The following is a 21,504-nucleotide window of genomic DNA, read 5'->3' on the forward strand; positions in this document are numbered from 1 at the left end:
GAGGGTTTCAGCCCAGGTGCGCACCTCCCCTCTTCAAATCAACCTCTTCTCGGTGACTGACAGCTGCCAATCACTGCAGCCGTGCAGCCAGCCTCCGCCCGGCGGGGAAGCGCGGTGGCGAGAGGCGGCCGGACGGTGCCCCCTGGCGGTACGGTAAAGCGGCAGCACCCGGTGCGGCTCAAGGAGGTGGTTCCGGCTGCGGCGGGTTAGGTGCGAAGCGGCGGCGGCGGCGGCGGCGGCTTGACGGGGTCTAGGCTCCGAGGTCGGCGCGTTGGATGCGGGGAGGGTCTGGTCCTGGCGAACCGCGGCTCCTTGTAGAAAGGTGAGAAATCCAGCCGTGGTGCCCCGTGGTGGTGGTCCTAGCGCGGCTCCTCCTGCTCCCCCAGCAGCGCGCAGCCCCTGAGGACCCGTGTGGGCGGCGGGAGCCGCGCTGCAGCCCCGCGAGGCGCTGGTTCGGCCGCTTGTCTGCCGGCGGAGGGCGGGAATGGAACCCCCGCACCTGGCGAGCTGCGGCTTCCCCGCGGAGCCACCGGCGGCGGGTGGGTGTCCGACGCTCGGCGGCAGCCGCGTCTCGCTAAAGACGGCGGCGGCGGCGGCGATGCAGACGGTGGAGCAGAGCGTGGACGCTTCACGGTTCGCGGTTGCTGAACTTGGAGACCCGGGTGGCCGCCACCGAGAAGAACCACTTGTAACGCGGGAAAACGGCGGTGGATTTTGGGAACCAGCTGGAGAGCAAGTGCACGGCGCTAGGCACTTTCATCCAGGAGTATGGGCAGCTCCAGCGGCGCCTGAAGAGCATAGAGAACTTCCTGAAGAGTGGGAACTTATGGATCCTGCAGCTGCCCCCGAGGTCAACGTCACCAGGGTATGAGTGAAGGGTGCTTGGGGGGGACACCTGGGGGGCTTCACTGGGCTCCATCACACTTTAACTCTACCTGCCATTATCTCCCCCCATGGCCTGAAGCATCAAGCAGGCAGTGTTTGCTCATAGATGTGTTTAGATTCTGCAGTATTATCTCACCAAAGAGCGTGTTGTCATGTTTTTAACATAAATAGTAGGCTCTTCCTCCCCACTGAGGTCTGTAAAATGCCTATGGGATGGGCTCGGGCTCCACACAGGTGGACATGTGGATATTGAGGCATTCAGAGTTTGAGTGTTGTGGGATTTGCAGGTTGAATCACAGAATCACAGGAAAGTTGGAAAACACCTTCCAACCGTTACCCCAGGACTGCCAAGACCACCACTAAACCATGTCACTAAGGACGCCATCTAGGTGGTTTTGAACACTTCCTGGAACAGTGATTCCACACCTTGGGAAGCCTGCTGTGAAATTTGCAAGTCAAATGCCTTGAAACTCACAGTCCTTAAAGTGATCATTGTTCTCTGTGAGGTGCCCCAGGGCAGGGATTTTTTTCTCATTTCTTGATGCCTGGTGGTGGCATAGGATTCAGGTAGAGAATTCCTCTGGAGGATTTCTCCAGGCCTGGTGGTGAGTGCATTCCCTTTGTGATTGTAAGACCCATCAGTGGTGTTCCAAAGCGAGACCGTGTGCTTTTCTGCTCAAGAGTGGGCAAACCTGCAGGAGCAGCAGAGGGAGCTGCACATAAAGGAGCTGGGGGGAAATAATGAGCCTCAAATCTGTCTAGGTAAGTGTCTCTGTTTTGGTCAGTTCCTGGTTTTTCCAATTGGCTCTGTTCTGGGGAGTTCTTCCCCACCTGGGAAGCAAGCTTGTAGGCACATGGAGAAGTCGATGAGTGCCTGTTGTGGTCAGCAGCATATGTCACATCCAGTCCCACCATCTCTGGGTGTGGGCATTGGTTGTGGTCACCTCAGTATCCCAGCCCACTCCGGAAGCCTCTGACTCCGGGTGGACAGTGCAGAGGGTTCTCATTCTGCCATGTGGTGTGTTGTGGCCAATGGATCCAGTTCTGGGAGTGCAGCTGAGTGTGTTCCTCCCTGAGGACACTGTTAGTCTCTCTGTTCCTCAACAGACTATGCAATCTCCAAACATGACCTCCTGTCCCAGCACCAGAGAGGGGAAGCATCCTGCAATGGGGATGAGGCAGCTTCAAAAGAGGTTTCAGCAGAGCCAAGTGCAGGCAAGAGATGAAATAGAGTTTTTGTCTCAGGTGTAATGTTTCCATGGTGTCACTAGAGGGTGTTGCAAGGTGATAGTCCCAGTTTGCTGCAGAAGGAACTTCTTGGATCTCAGGAGGAACAGGTTCAGGGATAGTAACAGTGTTAGGAAAAAACAGAATCATAGAATGGTTTGGGTTGGAAGGGACCTCAAAGATCACCTGGTTCCAACCCCCTGCCACGTGCAGAGAGTTTGGGTAACAGCTGTGATCTTTCTTGTTAGCAGAGGCTCTGCTGTTTAAGGTTGATGTAAACAGCCAGGATGGCAGTGCAGGAGCGCAGGAAGGCCTGGAGGGAAGAGCAGTGCTGGCTGAGCCTGGACCTTCTGAATGTTGCTCTGTAAGGGCAAGCTTGGACTGTGGGGCAGGGAGGACAAGCCTCTGAAACAGGGAGTGAGGTGGAACCACTTCTCTGCTGCATTGCTCTGGGGAAAAAGCTTCCAGAAATAGGGATGGGGGATGCTGGAGTGAGGTTTTACATGAAAAAGCAGGGTAGCCAGGAGCAAAGCCCTGGGGAACAGCGAGGGAAGAGCCAAGCAGTGCCACAACCACTGAAGAAGTTTCCTCTTTACTGCAGCACACTGGTATTCCAGAGCCGAGCTTTGCAGGTGTTGGGAAGCAGGAAGAAGAGAGGTGTATGGAGGAGCAGGGAACCATGAAGGATGTGGAGTTTACCAAGCTCAGTGTGGGTGAGTTCCAAGCAATCCCACAGTGTGTTATGTAGCTGGAAATGCTGGGAGTCCCTAGCATTCCTGCTGTGGGACAGCATATGCCAAGACACGGGGACTGAGGAGAGGCTGGTGGGGCAGTGGGGAAAGGAGCAAGAGTCACAGTGAGGTTAGGAATGTGAGCAGAAAGGGTACGGGCAGTTTTACTGGTAGGAAGATTAAAGTGCTGGGTAGACAAGGTGCTGGATGTGAGGAGATGGGAATCCCTGAAATAAATCATAGAATCAGCTGGGTTGGAAAAGACCTTCAAGATCAAGTCCAACTGTTACCTCAGGACTGCCAAGTCCAGCACTAAACCATGTCACCGAGGGCCTCACCTACATGGTTTCTGAACGCTTCCAGGGACGATGATTCCACCACTGTCCTGGGTAGCCTGTTCCAATACCTGATCACCCTTTTGGTGAAGAAATGTTTCCTAATATCCAGTCTAAACCTCCCCTAGGAGTAGCTTGAGGCCGTTACCTCTTGTGCTATCACTTGTTACTTGGGAGAAGAAACCAGCAACCTCCTCTCTACAATTTCCTTTCAACTTCCTCAGTTGTAGAGAGTGACACGGTCCCCCCTGAGCCTCCTCCAGTCAGAATACAGGGAGACGCTAGGAATGAAACAGAACAATTCTCAAGATCTTCTTCAAAGACAGTGTTATGCCAAAGTACGCGGGGAGCTGAGCTAAGTTCTGCTTATTCTCTCTTGAAAGGAATGCAGTAGTCAGGGATGCTGTCCAGAGCAGAGAAGCTAGGTGGAAAGCTTCCATATGAGGAGAGATGGAACGCAGTGGGATTCCTTAGCCCGAGGAAGGCGTGCCAGGGAGTGGGATACAATGGGGGTCAGTGCCTGGGTGAGTGGTGCGCTGCATGAGCCAAAGGAACAAACTTTTGTGCTTCCTGAATGTCAGAGATCCAGGGAGCAGGCGCTTGCAGAGCAAACTGCTGTTACCATATGTGTGCAAGCTGTAGGACATGCTGCAACAAGACACAGCAAAGGCTGGAAGCAAAGCCAGCTTGGAAGGGGCCTGGGCAAATGCCTGGATGGAACATCACCTCCAGCTCCCCTCCGGCTGCAGGGAGGCTGACCTCGGCGTTTGGTAAGGTCGTGACTGGTGCAGAGCTCAGCTCTTCCCTCCAGTCCCCCAGCTTCTCAGCACCCTTCTCTCCTGTGGGTCCTGTCTCCTGTCCTCCAGAGCATATCTGTAGCTCTTCTCCTTGAATTTCTTCTGTTTGGTGGCTGCATCCTCAGAGGAGGGAGCTGTGCTCCAGAGTGATGCTTTGATGGCTACATGGAGGGAAGTCACTGGCAAGCTGGGATGTCTCTGCTATTCCAAATAATAATGACATGATATTTACTTGATTAATAGACCAGCCCAGCTCACCAGTTGTTTCTTCACACTCAGTCCTGGTCTCTGTTTATCCTCCTTGTGCCACATCAGAAGTGTCAGTGGGACTTGCTCAGTTTTTGGTGGTATTTGCCCTGCTTTGGCTAACTCATACACGCTTTTTCTCATCACCCTTCTGCCATGCTGTCACCCCTCTGCTGTCAGGTGCTGCACAGCACAAGTGAACTGGGGAGTGAAGTTCTCCAGACAGGAGGCTGAGCCCTCACATTGTTGACCTCACATTGTTGACAGCATTTGAAATGGCTGTGTGTTGGCAGTTTCTGTCCCTGCTTTTGATTGGTTTTCCACCAATGGGTTATATTCACATCCAGGTCAACTCAGATGAAATGTTCATGTAGGAATGAGAGTCAGGCAAAAGTCTGAGACATGTTTAGTGTGATTAGAAAACCCCAGGCACCTAATTTGGTGAAGAAAAGCAATGAACTTTCAGACAAAATGTATTTGTACTGCCTCAGTGACATCTACAGAGGAGGCTTCCTCTCATCCTGAGCAGTAGCAGGAATGTCTCAAGTCAAAACCAGTGTTTGTGTGCCCGCTTTCAAGAAGAGTGCTGTGCAGGCAAGTCACCATGTTCCGGGTGTGGAGGGAAGGTGGATCTTAGAAGTCTGGTGCTCGGAAGAGTGAGAGGGAGCAGAGTGAAGAGTGGGGAGGGAGGCAGATGGGCTTATGACGGAAGCAAAGGGCTGTCCCAGATCCATGAGTTCTTGGTGCTGAGGGAGGTGATTTTGGAAGCTGCTGAACTCTGCTATCCTGGAAGGCAGCACTTCCTTCTGCCCCCTCCCTCATGGTTGAGGCTTCTCATGCAGCTCAGCCAGCTGAAAGGGAAGTGTTCCTTGTGCTTTTCACTTGTATTCTCTATCAGTCTTTCAGCTGGCTGCTGTTGTGTGAGCACAGCTGCCTTTATGCTTCCTGTGTGAGACGGGCCTGTTTGCTTCCCAGGTGGTGGGGTAAGGAGTGTGGGAGATTTTGGAAGGTGTCTCACACCAGTGAATGTCCCTTTTATTGTTCTTGTCAGTCCCAGCAGATGAGGCAATGACGTTCAAAGTAGAGCAGCTGGACTTGGAGGAATGCTCCCAAAGGTCCGAGCCTCCTGTGACTTTAACCAGGGAGCCAAAGGAGCTGCTTTCCCAGGGTCCCAGCAAGGTGCTGTCCTTTGATAGTCAGTACAGCTCTCCTGTAGAGCAGGGAAACCAGAGCATGAGCAGCCTGGTGCCATCCACCCCAGAGGGAGAGGGTCTCAGTGAAAGCAACGCTATCAACTTCCATGGGCAAAACTGTCCCAGAAAGAGACCTCACTCATGTACAGCGTATGGAAAGGGCTTCTGTCTGAAGAGGATGCTGACACCTCACCAGGAGGGCCACAGCACAGAGGATAGCAGTGAGCACACTGGAGGCGAGGACGGCTTCCTCTATCCGCTGTGCCACCAGACTCATGTGGAAGAGGATGGGACCCATGTGGCCACAGAGAGGTTCAAGCAGAACCAGAATGCCAAAGCCTGCGCCAGTGTCCCAGCCGTGGACAAGGTGTCCAGCAGTCCCAGGTGCCTGAAAAGCAATGACGCCAATGCTATCTGTAAGCCAAATCCGAGTGCCCACCCAAAAGGAAGGCCCTACAAGTGCAATCAGTGCAAGGCGTGTTTCTCCCAGAAGAAAACTCTCGGCAGCCACAAACATACGCACTTGCACCAGAGAAGAAAGATCCTTAGGTGCTTGTACTGTGGGAAGAGGTTCACCTGCTCCTCCAGTGTGGTCCGGCATCAGAGGATCCACACAGATGAGAGGCCATACACATGCAACGAGTGCCCAAAATGCTTCACCCAGAAGGAGCACCTCCTCCAGCATGAGAGGATCCACCTGCACAAGAGGGACTCTGTGCCTGGCGTGGGGAAGAAACAGCTACACTGATTCTAGGCTGTGCAGGCTCACACAGCCTTGCAGCTCTTGGAGGGGAGGAGAGGATCTCTGCTGTTCAGTGTTAAAGGCTCTCTTATAATTTATCCCAAAGATCCAAGCAAAGTAGAATTAGGATCTGCTGTGGCACCAGTGCCCTTTCCTTCATGGTGGTGATGGTACGCCACAGTACCTCGTAATCTGCTCAGAACTCAAGAATAAAAGTGGTTTGGGCCTCTCTGAATTTGAATCAGTTGTTTGAACTCGTTCCAGCAAAGTTGAGTGTTTTGAAGTTCTTCACCTGGACTTGTCCTGGCTGCTCCCCTTGACAAAGTTCTGCTGTTCTCAGTTCGGTGGGTGAGTTTGAGTTCTATGTTTGCAAAAGACTCCTAGTGACTGCACGCATGCACAGGGTGAGACCTCACCAATGGCTTGTATGGGTGCTGCCTTCACCAAGGAGGGGCAACCAGTCTGTTCCCAACTCTGTCTGTGCCTTGGCACAGGCTGAATGATATTTTTGCTGCTGTTTCTGCTTAGGAAGCTGGCTGGTAAAACACAGGTTCAGCTCTGTCTTTAGAGCTTGAAAACAGAGCTAGTTTTCTGTAAATTATGATAACCAGGCCACTTGTGCTTGGAGTTCTGATGTGGGGTGCAAGGTGCTGGGTTTACACTGCAGTAGCTGAGGGGACTTTGCTCCAAGTTCAGAAAAAACTCCCAGTATCTGATGTGTTTAGCAAATTGCCCAAATACGTAGTGCAGCTTCAGGGGTGGTGTTGCTGCTTAACTTGTTTTAAACCTGCTGCTCTTTTTCTTGACATGAATTGGGCTTTAGAAACCTTTCCGTCACTTCTGGTCCCAAAGTGTCTGCTGATTCGGAGAAAACTCCAGTAACTCGCCAACAAAGTTTTAAGTTGACAAGCAGGTATTCTTTATTGTGGTGCTGGGAGACACGGGGGATAGCTCCTCCTAGCGTGTGTCTCCCAGGCATCAACCAGGCTGTGATTATATTGTCCTTAAACATACATGTTCATTAGATGACATACATTACATCATACTTCTTAGACAATGCCTCCTGTATGCATACAAAAATGTGGTAGTGGGCTTTCAGACCCCTGGTGGTTATTTCTTCATCACTTTGTTTTAGGATCATTGTCGTATCAGTAACCCCCAGGGGGTTCTGGCAAAGCTTATCTTAGTAATTTTGTTTTCTCTGTAGTTGCTAACAAAGCCTAAGGTTCCTGAGGTTACTTATTTACAACCCTATTCTTCAATCAACCCCATTCTTCAATCCGCCTTGTTCTTCAATCGACCCCACTCTTCACTGTGAAGGGGGAGGATACTGGTGGCTGGCTCATCCCCCCAGGCAGAGGTGTTCTTCCCGCTCCATTTGGCTGCTGTGGCAGGTGTTCTAGTCTGGAAACTACTTTGGCCAAGAGACGTGAGGTCTTCTTTTTCCAGGTTCGTTGCTGCTTGCCCTGCCAGCAGAGTGTGAGACAAGAACTCCTGTGCCCACTTTGGCTCAGCAGCTCAGAGCTCTGGGGTGTTCAAGCTCTTTTGATTCTTGCCCAGAGCAGATCAGGGTGAGCCTGTGTGACCCTCTCTGAGCCTGCACTGTGGGAGCTGGCACAGAGCTGTGCCTGCCAGGGTGTCTTCAGTCACTGCAGGTGTTTGCCTGGTGACCAGCTGTGTCTGCACCTTTTCTCATCCCTAGTGCTGCTGAGGTCTTTGATTTCTCAGCTCCTGACGTGTTTGAATAGGTCTGTCTGTGGTGAGCCCCTCTCTGTGCACACATCCGTATATTTTACTCCAAATGAGAAATCTGTGAGGACAGAGGGGTTTGTATTTGCCACTTCCCAGGGTTCGGGGACTGCTTGCTACCATGAAGCAGTGAACATGAACTGTTTTTTCTCTGCTGTTTGATGTGCTGAAGGGAGAATCTCTTGGCAGCTGGCAGCACGGGGCATCTGATACCTAGAGAAGCGGTTTGGGTTTTGTCCAATAAGCACATGAACTGATTGCTTCTCCAGTGGTTTCCTGCTGTCTCCAGTTAAACTGCTTCTTCATGTTTTACACTTTTGTTACCTAGAGTGTGAGCCATCAAGGCAGGGAACTTGTTTTTATCAGTTTGTAAAATGCCAGTTAAATTTGTAGCCATTGATTTTTAATAACAATAAACTGGATCAGCTTAAAGCTGTGAAGTTTGAAATGCTGCTTTTTTGATTTATGGGTTTTTTTGTTTGTTTGGGTTCTTCATCATTTTACCTGACCTGGTAAATGGCAGTTTATAGTATCGTACCTTACTGATGGAGAGACAATAGTCTCCCTTGAACCAGAAAAAAGGAAGAAGGGGGGGTTATTGTGTTTTCTTTTTTTAATGTTGCAGTGGAACCTGAGCAGGAGAATTGTTTTCCACATGTATACCGAGATACATACAGGACCTGAATGGTAAGGATAGCTAAAAATAGGACTTAAATAAACTCACTGTACAATTCTCACCCTGCAGGAAGATCACATTGATCCTGCTGCCAGCAAAAAGTTTCCAGCAACTTCAGCGTTGCAGTTTGTTATCACTTGAAAAGCAAGATGAGTTGTGGGATAAAGACACAAAGGGGAAATCCTGCCTGAAGGATCCACCAATTTGGTGGCCTTCTATGATGGGGCTACAGAACTGATGGACAGGGGTAGAGCAGTTAATGTCATCTACCTGGACTTGTGCAAAGCGTTCGACACTGTCCCACACAACATCCTTGTCTCTAAATTGGAGAGACATCAATTTGATGGATGGACCACTTGGTGGATAAAGAACTGGCTGGATGGCATCACCCAAAGAGTTGTGGTCAATGGCTCAATGTCCAGCTGGAGACCAGTAAGAAGTGGTGTCCCTCAGGGATCGGTGTTGGGACCGGTCTTGTTCAACATCTTTGTTGCTGACGTGGACAGTGGGATTGAGTGCGCCCTCAGCAAGTTTGCTGATGACACCAAGCTGTGTGGTTCGGTTGATATGCTGGAGGGAAGGAATGCCATCCAGAGGGACCTTGACACACTTGTGAGGTGGGCTGATGCCAACCTCATGAAGTTTAAACATGCCAAGTGCAAGGTCCTACACCTGGGTCAGAGCAGTCCCAGGCACAGCTACAGGTTGGGCAGAGAAGAGATTCAGAGCAGCCCTGTGGGTGTTGATTGATGAGAAAATGAACATGAGCCGGCTTCAGTGTGTGAAGTTGGGGCTGTTCAGCCTGCAGAACAGAAGGCTGTGTGGAGAGCTCATAGCAGCCTTCCAGTATCTGAAGGGGGGCTATAGGGATGCTGGAGAGGGACTCTTCATTAGAGATTGTAGTGATAGGACCAGGGGTAATGGGTTCAAACTTAAGCAGGGGAAGTTTAGATTGGATATAAGGAAGAAATTCTTTACTGTAAGGGTGGTGAGGCACTGGAATGGGTTGCCCAGGGAAGTTGTGAATGCTCCATCTCTGGCAGTGTTCAAGGCCAGGTTGGACAGAGCCTTGGGTGAGATGGTTTAGTGTGAGGTGTCCCTGCCCATGGCAGGGAGGATGGAACTAGATGATATTAAGGTCTTTTCCAACCCTGACTCTTCTGTGATTCTATGATTCTAACTCTGATTTTTGTTGCTTTATGACTTCAGAGTTTTGTTTATAAAAGCCTCTGTGTGTCTCCTGCATCCAGCTCCTTACATGATGATTACATGCAAGGCAAGAAGAATATACCAAAGTACCAAGAAGCACCGCCACCCTCAGGCAGCCGGGCTTTCGCCACAGTTCTGTCCCTCACCAAAGGCAGCAGAACCATTCCACTACTGATATCACTAACACTGTTCCCCAGCTCCCCTTTGTGGGGTGGGCCTGGGACTGGTCCCTCACAGCTGTGAGAGGACACGACACCATCCACAGCTCTGAGGGAACTCCAGTCCTTCATGGCTCTCAGGGGAGCCTGAGCCCCCGTAACTCTGAGGGGGCCCCTACGATTCAGGGCTCTGAGGGGATCCTGTACTCCCATGACTCTGAATGGGACCCCGAACCCTCACAGCTCCGAGGGAACCCTGCACATTCATGGCTCTTAGAGGATCTTGAATCATTACAGCTCTGACCCCTCTGGTCCTTCATGGCTCTGAGGGGATCCTAAGCCCACATAACTCTGAGGGGACCCTGTTCCCTCATCACTCGGAAGGGAGCCCCAGTCCGCCACAGCTCTGAGGGGACCCTGCATGCTCATGGCTCTGACCTCTCATGGCTTTGAGGGGACCCTGAGCACCCCCAGCTCTGAGGGCATGCTGCACTGAGAGGATGCTGTTCCCTCTTGGCTCCAGAGGGACTCTGTTCCATCACAGCTCTGACGGGACCCTGATCCTTCATGGTCCTGAGGATCCTGCTCTGTCACGGCCTTGAGGGAAACATCCCTCATAGTTCTGAGAGGATCCTGAACCCTCATGTCTCTGAGAGGACCCCGATCCCCCACAGTTCTGAGGGGATCCCCAGTCCTTCATAGCTCACAGAGGACCCCCGATTCCTCTTGGCTCTGAAGGGATCCCAGTCCCTTTCAGCTCATTGAGGATCCCTGATCCCCCACAGGTCACGGAGAAACCTGAGTCCATTTCGGCTCTGTCGGGATCCCGATCCCTCCTGGCTCATGGAGAATCCCGGATCCCTCTCGACTCGGCGGTGCCGCGCGCCGCATCGAGCCCTCCCGCCGGGGGGCGCCGCAGTGCTCGTGGCAGGGCGGCGGCAGGGGGCGCTGCGGTGCCGGCAGCGGAAGCGCCAGCGGCCGGTGTCGGTGGTGCCGCTGGTGCCGGTGGTGCCGGTGGGGCGGCCATGGCCGGTCCGGAGGCCGAGCGAGCAGAGGCGCAGGCGGTGGCGGCGCGGCTGCTCCGCCTGGAGGCCCGCCTGGCGCGGGCGGAGCGGCAGCTGAGGGCCGCGCTGGCTCTGCGCGGCCGCCTCCAGGCGCTGGAGCGGCGGCTGGAGACCGGCGGCGGTTGCAGCGGCTGCTGCGGCGGGGCCCCTCGAATGTCAGCGAAGCGCTGGGCTGCCGGCGGCGGCCGGCGGGCAGCACGGCCCCAGGTAGGGCAGGGCCCGGTGAGCCTGGAGGACGTGTGGGTGCAGTTCAGCGAGCAGGAGTGGCGGGCGCTGCGTGGCTGGCAGCAGGCCCTGCACCGGGCCGTTATGCGGAGCAACTACCACATGCTGCTCTCCCTCGGTAAGGGCCTGACCTCGACCTCCACCTCGACCCGGGTGTGTGTGAGGAGGGTCGGAGCGGGAGGTGGGCAGGAAGAGGGTCCCTGCCGTGTCCCCACTAGCCCTGTGCAAGCAGGACCTGTGGCTGTGCCTCAGTTCACCCCTCCTGCAGAGCCGGACGCTCCCAGATGTGATACCCAGGCCCAGTCGGAAGATGAGGTCCAGCCGTGTGTTCAGAGATGCATGGATGGGGATGGGAGAGATGATCCTGCGGAGAGCGGTGAGTGGCTTTGGGGTGCGTGGGCTGTTGGGACATGGAGTGCCAAAACCTCCCCAGGTGGGCCAGTTCTGGGACATCAGTCTCTCCAAGGCACTCGCTGTGTTGAGTGTGGTCTTACAAATGTAGCTGTTGGGCACCTCATCCCTACCAGCCTTGCCAGGAGGCTACATTGAAGCATTTCTTTGCACTCTCCTGGTTGCTGTACTACCATGTCTGAATTGCCAGAGCAGGGTGGAGGCCAGTTCTTGACCACTGGGTGTCTAGAAGCCTTTCCATTCCGTGTGCACAGACATGCCACATGTAGTTGGTTTTACCCATGCATGAAGTGTTCTTCCAGTTCACTGTGTTCAATGAACTTTCAGGGAAAGTTTAGATTGGATATAAGGAGGAAATTCTTTCCTGTTAGGGTGGTGAGGCGCTGCAATGGGTTGCCCAGGGAAGTTGTGAATGCTCCATCTCTGGCAGTGTTCAAGGCCAGGTTGGACAGAGCCTTGGGTGATGGGGGGGTGACAGAGCCATGGCAGGGGGGTTGGAACTTGATGATCTTAAGGTCCTTCCAACCCTGACTATTCTATGATTCTATGATTGTGTAATGGAGGTGACATGTAGAGCAGTAGCCCATCTGCTTTTCCTTATTTCATAGCATTTTTTGGATACATGAAATTCATAATTCTCACTAGAGGTTTTTTGATGGGCTGGAAGCAGTGAGAGTGACTGCAAAGGGATTGACACAAATCTAGCAGAGCCAAAAGAGAAGTAAACCTCAAGAACAAGAATTCAGGTGGCACTGCCCTTTCCCAGGGTGGCGTAGGATGGGTTTTCAGCTGCTGGTGGGCAACACCACAAAATGGACATTTCACCTGCGTGAAATTTTTATGGGTTTCTGAGGCTCAGAATGTCTGCTGAGGGTTTTGTGGCAAATACTTGAGGTCTGTTGGAGAGACCTTTGTCAGCAAGAACTGATGTGAGGGTTCTGTCTAGATTGCGAGCTACGACAGAGCTGCTGGGGTGAGAATTGGAATTAATTTTGTGTATGGAACTAAAATAACATTGTTTCCTATTAACAGAAGACAGCATAATCCATATTAAGCAAGAGGAAGAGGTGGCCTCTGCGGATCAGCAGGAGGTGGATGCTCGAAAGGCTGCTGAAGAGCCCTGCCCAGGTGAGTAACTGCATACCTCGGAGGGAAAATGAAACACAAGGATTAAATTCCAAGGCTGGGTTTTTTTTTCCACCTCTTCTCATGTATTCCAAGTGTTTTATGAAAAACTCACAGGTTTTGAACAGACTTGCCCCTAGTCCTGACGGGTAAAGGCTGGTATTCTGTCTTGCCCTTCTCACAGCTGCTTTGGAGTTTGCAAAGCCTGTGTCTGGTTCCCATCCAGACAGTGCAGTGAGGAATAGGAAATGTTTTGTTCTCCCTTAATTTCTTCACTTTTCGTACCTCACATCGACAGTTCTGGTTAAATATATCATCGCAGTTGGTCACTTTTTGGGGCCAATAGGTTAACTCTGCCAGAATGATGTGTAGGGTTGGTGCCATCTGCTGCATGGGTGTCTGCAGGGAGTCAGAGCAGCTGTGGCAGCTCTGCAGCTCCCCAGCCTCTGCAGCTTTCTCTCACAGGGCTGTGGTGCCTCTCCTCCTGCACATCCAGAGGCTTCAGGTTGCCTTTTCCCTCCTCTCCTGTGCTTTTTCTGCATACACAAGCGAGTGCACGGGCTCCTGGGGGTGCTGGTGCTGTACAGCGAGCCTGAACAGGCCAGGGACCTGTTTCTTGCCTTCTCACTTGGTGGTACCTCTTTGTAGTACAGATAAACTGTCCTGCTTTGGAGCTCGGCTGTCCTTACCCTTTACAAAGGGCAGCAGCTCTGCCTGCTGGCTCCATCATCACTGTACTTGGCATCCAGTATGTGGCAAACTGGGATTTTTAGACCTTTAAGAAACAGGGATTCTGGGAGCTTGGCTTATGTGAAAATGAAAATCAAGAGCAGAGCAGGTTCCACCCTTGTGAAATCCTGAGCTTATGCAGTTACAATGTACTCGTCTTCAATTTTCTCCTTTAGCAGAGCAAGCATTTTACGAGCCTGAGTCTTCAAATCAGCCCAAGAAAGGCAAAGAGGTGCATGCCAGGGAGCTACCAGGCGTGGAGGGTGAGGACCTCCCAGGAGACCCTGATGGTGAGGATTCCCTGGCAAAAACTCCCACTGAGGGAATTGCCCCTCCTGCCAAGTCTTCCCTGAGGCTTTGTTAGTGCTTTCCTTGTCTTTGTGCATTCCCAAATATTTTGTCATTTGCATCTGTGTTCAGTGTTTCTCAACTGTGTACATTCTCCCTCATGAGCAGGATTTCAAACTTATGCAACTGATGTTTTCTCATGGATTAAACAAGAAGAGGAGCCACGCTGCCCTGAACAACAAGACTTGGAGAAAGAAGTCTCTGCAGATCCAAGCACAGGTTAGTAGTGGATTTCAGCTGAGATTTCTGGGACAGTAAATCTAAATTAGGTTGTTTGTTTATACTATATTTGATGTCATGAACTAGTAATTTAAGATACGAAAGAACTAGAGCAAACCTCAGTCTGCTAGTTAGTGTTTGTTCTCAAAAACTGGCGGTTTGGTCAGCTGAAGGGGCTCTGGTGAGACTCCTCTCTGCAGTCCTGCATCCAGCTCTGGGGTTCCCAACGTGCAAAGGAGCTGTTGGTGAGAGTCCAGAGGAGGACACAAAGATGATCCCAAGGGCTGGAGCACCTCCCCTGTGGAGACAGGCTGAGAGTTGGGCTTGTTCAGTGAGGAGAAGGCTCCAGGAGACCTTAGAGCAGCTTCCAGTGCCTAAAGGGGCCAACAAGAAACATGGAGAGGGGCTTTTGACAAGGGCAGGAAGGGACAGGACAAGGGGGAATGGTTTTAAACTGACAGAGGGGGGATTGAGATGAGATCTGAGGAAGTTGTTCCCTGTGAGGGTGGTGAGGCCCTGGCAAAGGTTGCCCAGAGAAGCTGTGGCTGCCCCATCCCTGGCAGTGTTCAAGGCCAGGTTGGATGGGGCTTGGAGTGACCTGGTCTGGTGGAAGGTGTCCCTGCCCATAGCAAGGGGTTGGAACTGGGTGGTCCTTAAGGTCCTTTCCAACTCAAACTATTCAAGGGTTCCCTCTGGCTTAGAAGCTTTTAAAGGTAGTACCAATGAATAAGGAGCCCTGAGTTTGCATTCCCAAGCAGGAGAGCTGTCCTGCAGTTAAAGGTAAGGTGACTTTAATGCAAAACAATTTTGGGATGTGCTGTTTGGAGATGTGCATGCTGACGTTCATTCATTTGGAGTTGTTGTGCAGAGCACACTTGGAGTATGGATCGTGCCTGATTCCTTCACCTAAGTTAGTTAAACATTTATAGCACATGGTGAAGTCACTATAGAGTAAGTCAAGGGGTAAGCTCTTGGTATGCAGGTAACTGCTTTGAAACTACCAGTGTGCATGAGTTTGCCTCACCAGAAAAGGTCATGCAGAATATCACCCTGGTGTAAGGCTGGATCTGCTCCACCTCACCCCTTCCCATGGGAAGCCTGTTACAACTGCTCCAAGAGCTCACAGGGTGGGCTTCCCAGCCAGCTCTGCCTGTGCCAGACCTTCCAGCCTGTGCGTACGCATAACCTGGAGTTACTGGGGTGGGAGGACATGCTTAGGCAACTACTGTAGAGCAACCGGTGCCTTCTGCATTCATGCTTTAGCTCAGCCTGTGGTAACATGCTTATGTGCTGCTGTCCCGATACACCACTGGAGAAATAAGGGCTGGAGATGTTTTTGCAGTGCAGGTAACTTTGAATTCAACTGGGTGACGCTGCTGAGAGGCTCATGGTCCTTCATGATACTCAGTGGAGTCTTTCTCTAGTAACTGGCAGATGTTGGAAGAGTCACAGGTCTTAGGGGACAGGAAAATTATGGAGCATTAGAAAGCTGGGCTGAAGAGTATTGTTGGAAATAAGCTGGAAAACGAAACACTGGAAACAATCACGGTCAGGGGGAATTTGTAGGTCAGCAGGACAGTTTTGTCCAGTGGCAGAGTGAGAGCTGTGCCAGGTGCCTTTTGGGGTTGGATTGTTAGGAGTCATAAATGTTTTCTGAGAAAAGCAGGAGAGGCATCTAGGTGAGAGGCAGCTCTCCATCAGGGCGTGCCTCTGCATCAGTCCAGAGCTGTGCACCTGTCTGGGGATCACTTGTAATGTGCAAGAGCTTCCTCCACTCAGCTCCTTGAGCTTTCTCCAAGGACAAAAACCCAGCCAGAGAGCATCTCCCTGTAGAAGCCTAGCCAGGGATCCCAGAAAGGGATCCAGCCCCAGGGACACGCCGAGCTGGCAGTGGTGCCTTGGCTTGGGCTCTTCCTGCTCTAGATGCTTGCTGGAGTGCCTGGAGAGCAGCAGAGAGCACCAACGGTTGGCCATATCCACTCTGTCAAGGAATTTAGACCTCACATTTCAGATATCTATGTGAGAGGGGGAAGATAAGGTATTGCATTAGTGATTTGTTGTGTAGATTTAAAAGAAAAAAAGTAATTGGAAAAAATAAATCTTCTGTTTTCCTGAAGATTTTCTCTCAGTGGAACTCTTGGTACTTGCTCCCCCATCGGTACTGAAACCTCCCACCTTATTTACTTTGTCCCTTAGTGTGGCTGTAGGCTTGAAGAGACTCTGAGAGGCTTCTTTAATTAGAATCATAGAATTGTAGAATGGTTTGGGTTGGAAAGGACCTTATGATCATCCAATTCTAACCCCCTGCCATGGTCAGGGACACCTTCCACTAGACCAGGTTGCTCAAGGCTCTGTTCAGTCTGGCCTTGAGCACTGCCAGGCATGGAGCATTTACCACTTCTGTGGGCAGTCTGTTCCCGTGCCTCACCACCGTCGCAGTGAAGAACTTCTTCCTTACATCTAACCTGAACTTCCCCTATTTTAGTTAAAGACTCTGAAATGTATCTGTTTCAGTGCATGATGAAAACACAAAGAGGGACCCTCCAGCAGATTGCTTTGAAAGCACAGCACATGACTCAGAGGTGCCAGGAAGACCTGGAGAGCAGTTTTCCAAGGATCCTAGCCCCAGGGTGACGTGGGACAGTCAGTGGAATTCAGAAATGATGGAGACAAACACCGCTGGGAACAGTCTTGGGGATGATGCTCAGCACACCCGAGGATTTGGTGAATACTTGGATTTCTTCAGCACTCAGGAAAACAGCGATGGAAAGAGACTGTGCTCATACAACAAACGGGAGAAAAATTCCACCCAGCAGGAACATCTCCAGGCTCCCCAGGGAGCCCGAGAAGGGGACATGTCTCCAGGCCTCACGTGTGAGAGGAGTCTCAACGAAAGGGCATTCCGTGTGCTGCACTCACAGCCATGTGCTGCAGGTGACAGAAGAGACGGGCAGGGGCCTGCTTCTGCCTCCTATGAGGGGCTACCCATGGGGCCACAGCTTGCCGCCCATCCTGACTGCAGACAAAACCCTGCAGGTGAACCGGGGCTTCATGAGCACCATGGCCTGGGTGGAGAGGAGCAGCCGCCAGCAGAAAGCGAGGAGAACTTCCCTGCCGAAAACCCTTTGGCCAGCCCCTGCTGGGATCATCCACAGGACAAGGCAGAGGCCTGCAGTAGGTGCCAGCAGCACTTGGCACCACGGGGCAGCCCCGCGGGACAGCAGCAGAGCCAAGGCAGGGGCAAGTCCTACATTTGCAGTGACTGTGGGAAAGGCTTTGTGTGCCATTCGTGGCTTGTCAGGCACCAGATGACTCACACGGGAGAGAGGCCATACAAGTGTTCCAAGTGTGACAAAACCTACCGGAGAAAAGATTACCTTCTAAACCACCTGCGCCGGCACTCAGGAGAGGGGCTCTTCCAGTGCTCCATCTGCAGGAAGAGATTTGTGCTCAGGAGGAGTTTGGTGAAGCATCAGGAAAGTCACTTGAAAGAAAGACACCTGGCCTTGGCCAGTTGGCCCTGCACAGAGATCAGGGGGGCTGTAATGCACTCCATATAGAAAATCCCTCCCAGCTAGGATAGTCTGCATCACCCTCAGCTGCCACCTTTGCTGGGCAGGGCCATGGCAAGATCCCCCTGCTCTTTGCTGGGCTGTGGCAGGAGGAGGCAGCTGTGGAACAGCCATCTTGAGCCCGCTCCCAGGCAAAGGGAGAAGGTTGGGGAGTTATTTTCCACAGATGGCATTGAAATGGTGTGTGGAGCCCGTTCACTGCCTTCACCAGTGCCTGTTGCTGCTGGGCACATGCTGGAGCTGTGCTGGAAGTCTGCGGTGCTCAGAGTTACTGCTAGCTGTCAATCCACGCTGGAGAGAAAGCTCATTGACACACAGAACATTTTGTAACACTTCAGGCTGGAGAAAGTCTGCAGTGTTACCCCTAGGCTGTGGAGAGTCCAAAGAGTCCAGGGACTGGACTGGAAATGAAGTTGCTAACACTAGTTTTCCAGGTGAAACAGTGTCAGGAAAGACCCACTTTTCTGAAATGCTGTGAGGAAGGAAGCACTGAACCTGTGGGTCTTTGGAAGAAGCTTCTTCAAGAGTGGCAACTGGGACAGAGGGGTGCAGAGTGCAAGAAGCAGCTTGTTCCTGCAGTTAATCATGGGGTTCATGGGGCTCTGTGCTGCTGAACCCTGACTGTGAATTCCTGAAGGCTGAGATCCTCGCCTGGAATAGGGTTTTGATTTTGCATTGCCTTAAAAGTTATGTGGCAGTTACTTTCCCTCCTTGTTGCGGGTCTTGCGTGTGTTCAGTTTGCCAAATCCTGTGAAAGCAGACCCCTTAGATGCTTGTTAAACATTCTCCTACAGAAAAATGTATTTTTGTTTGGTGCCTCTTAACAGGGCTGTGAGGCTCTGACTGCCATGGCACTGCAAGGACATGATTTATTCTTTTCCATGATCCAGGGCTGGATGTACCCAATGTCACCCTGTCGATGGTATCAGAAGGAAAATGCAGAAGCAGCAGCACTGGCTGGATTTGGAAGAGCCTGTTTTGGTTCAGGGCTCCGTCGTTGCCAGACAGACTTTGTTCATCAGCCTTTTTTTACATGCATGTTTCTGCTTCAGTTCTGTGAGGATGGGTTCGCGTCTGCTGGAAAGGTCACGGGTCTTTTTAATTAAAATTATTAGAGAAATTTCACTGCTTGTTCCACAAGGGAAGGAGGGAGAATGGGCAAGCTTGAAGCCAGGGGAGAAGCTCCGCGGCTTCCGTCCCACGTCACAGCTTCGCTGCAGTGACCCACTCGTGACGAGGGGGAGCAGCCGGTCCCCCTTCCGTTGCTGAGTGAGGCCTCCCCGTCTGGAACGGGTCCCCACGCCGGGCCGGGAACAGGCAGAGCCAGGCCCGTTCCCCTGGACACCGCATCCTCCTCGGGCTCTTGGCGCCGTTTCGGTCCCGCCCGAGCCGCTGCCGGTCCGCGTTGCTATGACAACAAGTAAACGCGGGCTCGTCATCCCCGCCCTGTGATGACGCGCTTACTATCCTCCAATCAGCGTCCCACTTCTTCGTTCGCTGGCCAATGGGAATGAATGTGTCTGCCCGACCTTCCTCGTGGAGGACGCGCCGCACGTGCCCGCGGTGATTGGTTGTGGGGACGCCGGTTCGCCAATGGGAGGGCGGAGGCTAGGAGTGACAGGCCAATGGCGAGGAAAAGCGGGCTGCGGCGGCCCAGCCCAGGGCTGGGTGCGCGTGGAGGACGGCGCAGCGCCCGATTGGCTGCAGCGCTGGCGGGGGGCGTGGCGTGGTGCCGCGGAGGGGTTGCGGCATGAGGGGCTTCGTCCCGCGGCCGGGGGACGGGGAGGGCGAGACGGGGCCGTGAGCGGAGGCGTCCGTCGGCACCAGTGCAGTGTGGCAGCGAGGCGGGAATGGCCGCCTTTTGGGGTCCCGAGCCCCTGCGAGGCTTGTGCCTGCTGCGGGGGAGGGTGGCCTGCAGGGCCCGGGGTTCGCAGCTTGTGGGAAGGCGCAGACACTGCCGGGGCCCCCAGGGGAAGGCAGCAGCGGCTGCTAGAGAAGCGAGGGTGCCGTGTTTTCCTCTAGTGTCAGTTTAACAGAGCTCAGATGTCGGCCCTCGGGGGGTAATGGTCTCCTCCTGACTCGCTGGGCGCTGGTGCACAGGAATGGGTGGTGAGTAGGGTCCACAGCAGGGCTGCATGATTTCCTTCTACATCTGATACCAGAATGTGTCGTGGAGCATCCCATCCATGTTCCCAGAAACACTCCCCCGTGTGCTCTGCCAGGGCCCTGTTGTCTTCCTGGTTCTTTTGCAGGTGCATGCTCTGATGATTTCTATTCTCTCCCTTTTCTAGCAGTGCCTCTGTGTGGTTTTCTCCTCTTTTCAATGTGCCTCTCCGAGGATCTCCTCTCCAACCGACATCCCAATATTGCCTCCTGCAGCCCATGCAATGGGAAACTCCCTTTTCAGACCCCACCTATAAATCCAAGCCTTCCTTTTTTTTTGATGTTACTGGGCTATTGCCCTTTTGTTGTTACATTCTGAATAACTACAACGAGCTTTGTTGTGGCACATGGGAGTATTCCTCATGGATATGCAAATTAAGGAAGTGTATCCATATGGGTCTTCATAGCAGAAGTTGCTTTAAATGTAAATCTGCATCATAATAGTCTGTTATGCTGATTTTAAAGATTTTTGCCTTTCAGATTCTACACATGGCTTTGAAGGAGGAAAGCAGCATGTGAAAGAGACCTGGCTCCTGTTCTCCATGTGCCGCAGGCATTGGCTCCATGTCTCCGGCAACGAAGTTCAGCACCATGTTTCACGTCTCAATGACCTCAGCTCTTTGTGTCGTTTAAACCCACATGTTTTCTTGAGAAGTTTTATCCTGTTTAATACCAAAGTTCATTAGAAACTCTTTAAACTCTCTTCCTGGCTTGTTATTTAGGGATTTGTTCCTGTTTCCCATTTTACAATGGTTTATTGCTTGGTGCTGAACTGTCAGAATGCCACCACGTACAAGAAGAGCACCATTGCTGCCTATGGTTTTCCTCTACAAAATAAGCCTCCCCTGAAGCAGTGGATTCACAACATGGGCTGGGATGTGGGAGTGCCATCCAAGCACCAGCGGTTATGTCTGAAGCACTTTGAGGAGAGCTCTTTTGAAACTGAGCCCTTAAAAATGAGATAAAACTGATGGCTGCTGAAAGATGGCTCCCAAAAAATTCCTTTTGGGGGAAGATGGGAATTGGCTCGTCAGCATGCTGCAGAGTTTCTGTGGTGGGATAAGTAATATATCTTGGAAACAAATCCGGAATCCTGAGCCTTTAAGGGTAATTAAGATGTTTGCTGTTGTCCTTATTTCCCTTGAATAAAAAGATTTGCACTTGGAGCCCTTCAGGGGAGCAGCAGTATGGATACGGGTGGTTAGGGTTAGAATGCAGAATGCAGAGGTGGCACTGGGAATTAAAAGGTATCTTGGTGCTCTTTGCACTCAAATTCCAATTTTATGCCTAAATCATAGAACTGCAGAATGGTTTGGTTTGGAAACGACCTTAAGATTAGCCAGTTCCAACCCCCCTGCCATGAGCTGGGACACTTCACACTAGACCATGCTGGCCATGGCTCTGTCCAGCCTGGCCTTGAGCACTGCTAGGGATGGAGCATTCACAACTTCTTTGGGCAGCCCATTCCAGTGCCTCACCACCCTCACAGTAAAGAACTTCTTCCTTACATCTAACCTGAACTTCCCCTGTTTAAGTTTGAACCCGTTACCCCTTGTCCCATCACTACAGTCCCTGATGAAGAGCCCTTCTCCAGCATCCTGGGCAGCAAATCTGCTGTTTGCTGGAAATGTAGTCCCACTTCACACTGCAGAACGAGCTCACTCCCCACAGTCCTGTATTTGTACATGACGCTCCTCATG

At 52.1% G+C, this 21,504-nt stretch overlaps 1 protein-coding gene and 1 long non-coding RNA gene across 2 annotated transcripts; both read left to right on the forward strand.

Moving 5' to 3' along the window:
* Nucleotides 1-484: 484 nt before the first annotated feature.
* On the forward strand, nt 485-18,742 carry LOC134163115 (uncharacterized). The gene is given in 15 exon segments (XM_062617666.1): nt 485-628; nt 630-871; nt 1,301-1,386; nt 1,519-1,647; nt 1,993-2,100; nt 2,361-2,513; nt 2,658-2,825; nt 5,273-6,152; nt 6,497-6,560; nt 10,734-11,355; nt 11,506-11,613; nt 12,681-12,776; nt 13,679-13,792; nt 13,956-14,069; nt 16,584-18,742. Coding segments are annotated over 15 exon segments (4,074 nt in total). The 3' UTR covers nt 17,630-18,742.
* An 853-nt stretch (nt 18,743-19,595) lies between these two features.
* On the forward strand, nt 19,596-20,507 carry LOC134163379 (uncharacterized). The gene is made up of 2 exons (XR_009964710.1): nt 19,596-19,750; nt 19,933-20,507. It is a non-coding gene; the product is annotated as an uncharacterized LOC134163379 (long non-coding RNA).
* Nucleotides 20,508-21,504: the final 997 nt, after the last annotated feature.

This window comes from Pezoporus occidentalis, unplaced genomic scaffold (genome assembly GCF_034315485.1).
Source record: "Pezoporus occidentalis ecotype Australia unplaced genomic scaffold, CSIRO_AGI_Poc_V1 ctg2, whole genome shotgun sequence".
NCBI classification, from domain to species: Eukaryota; Metazoa; Chordata; class Aves; order Psittaciformes; family Psittacidae; genus Pezoporus; species Pezoporus occidentalis.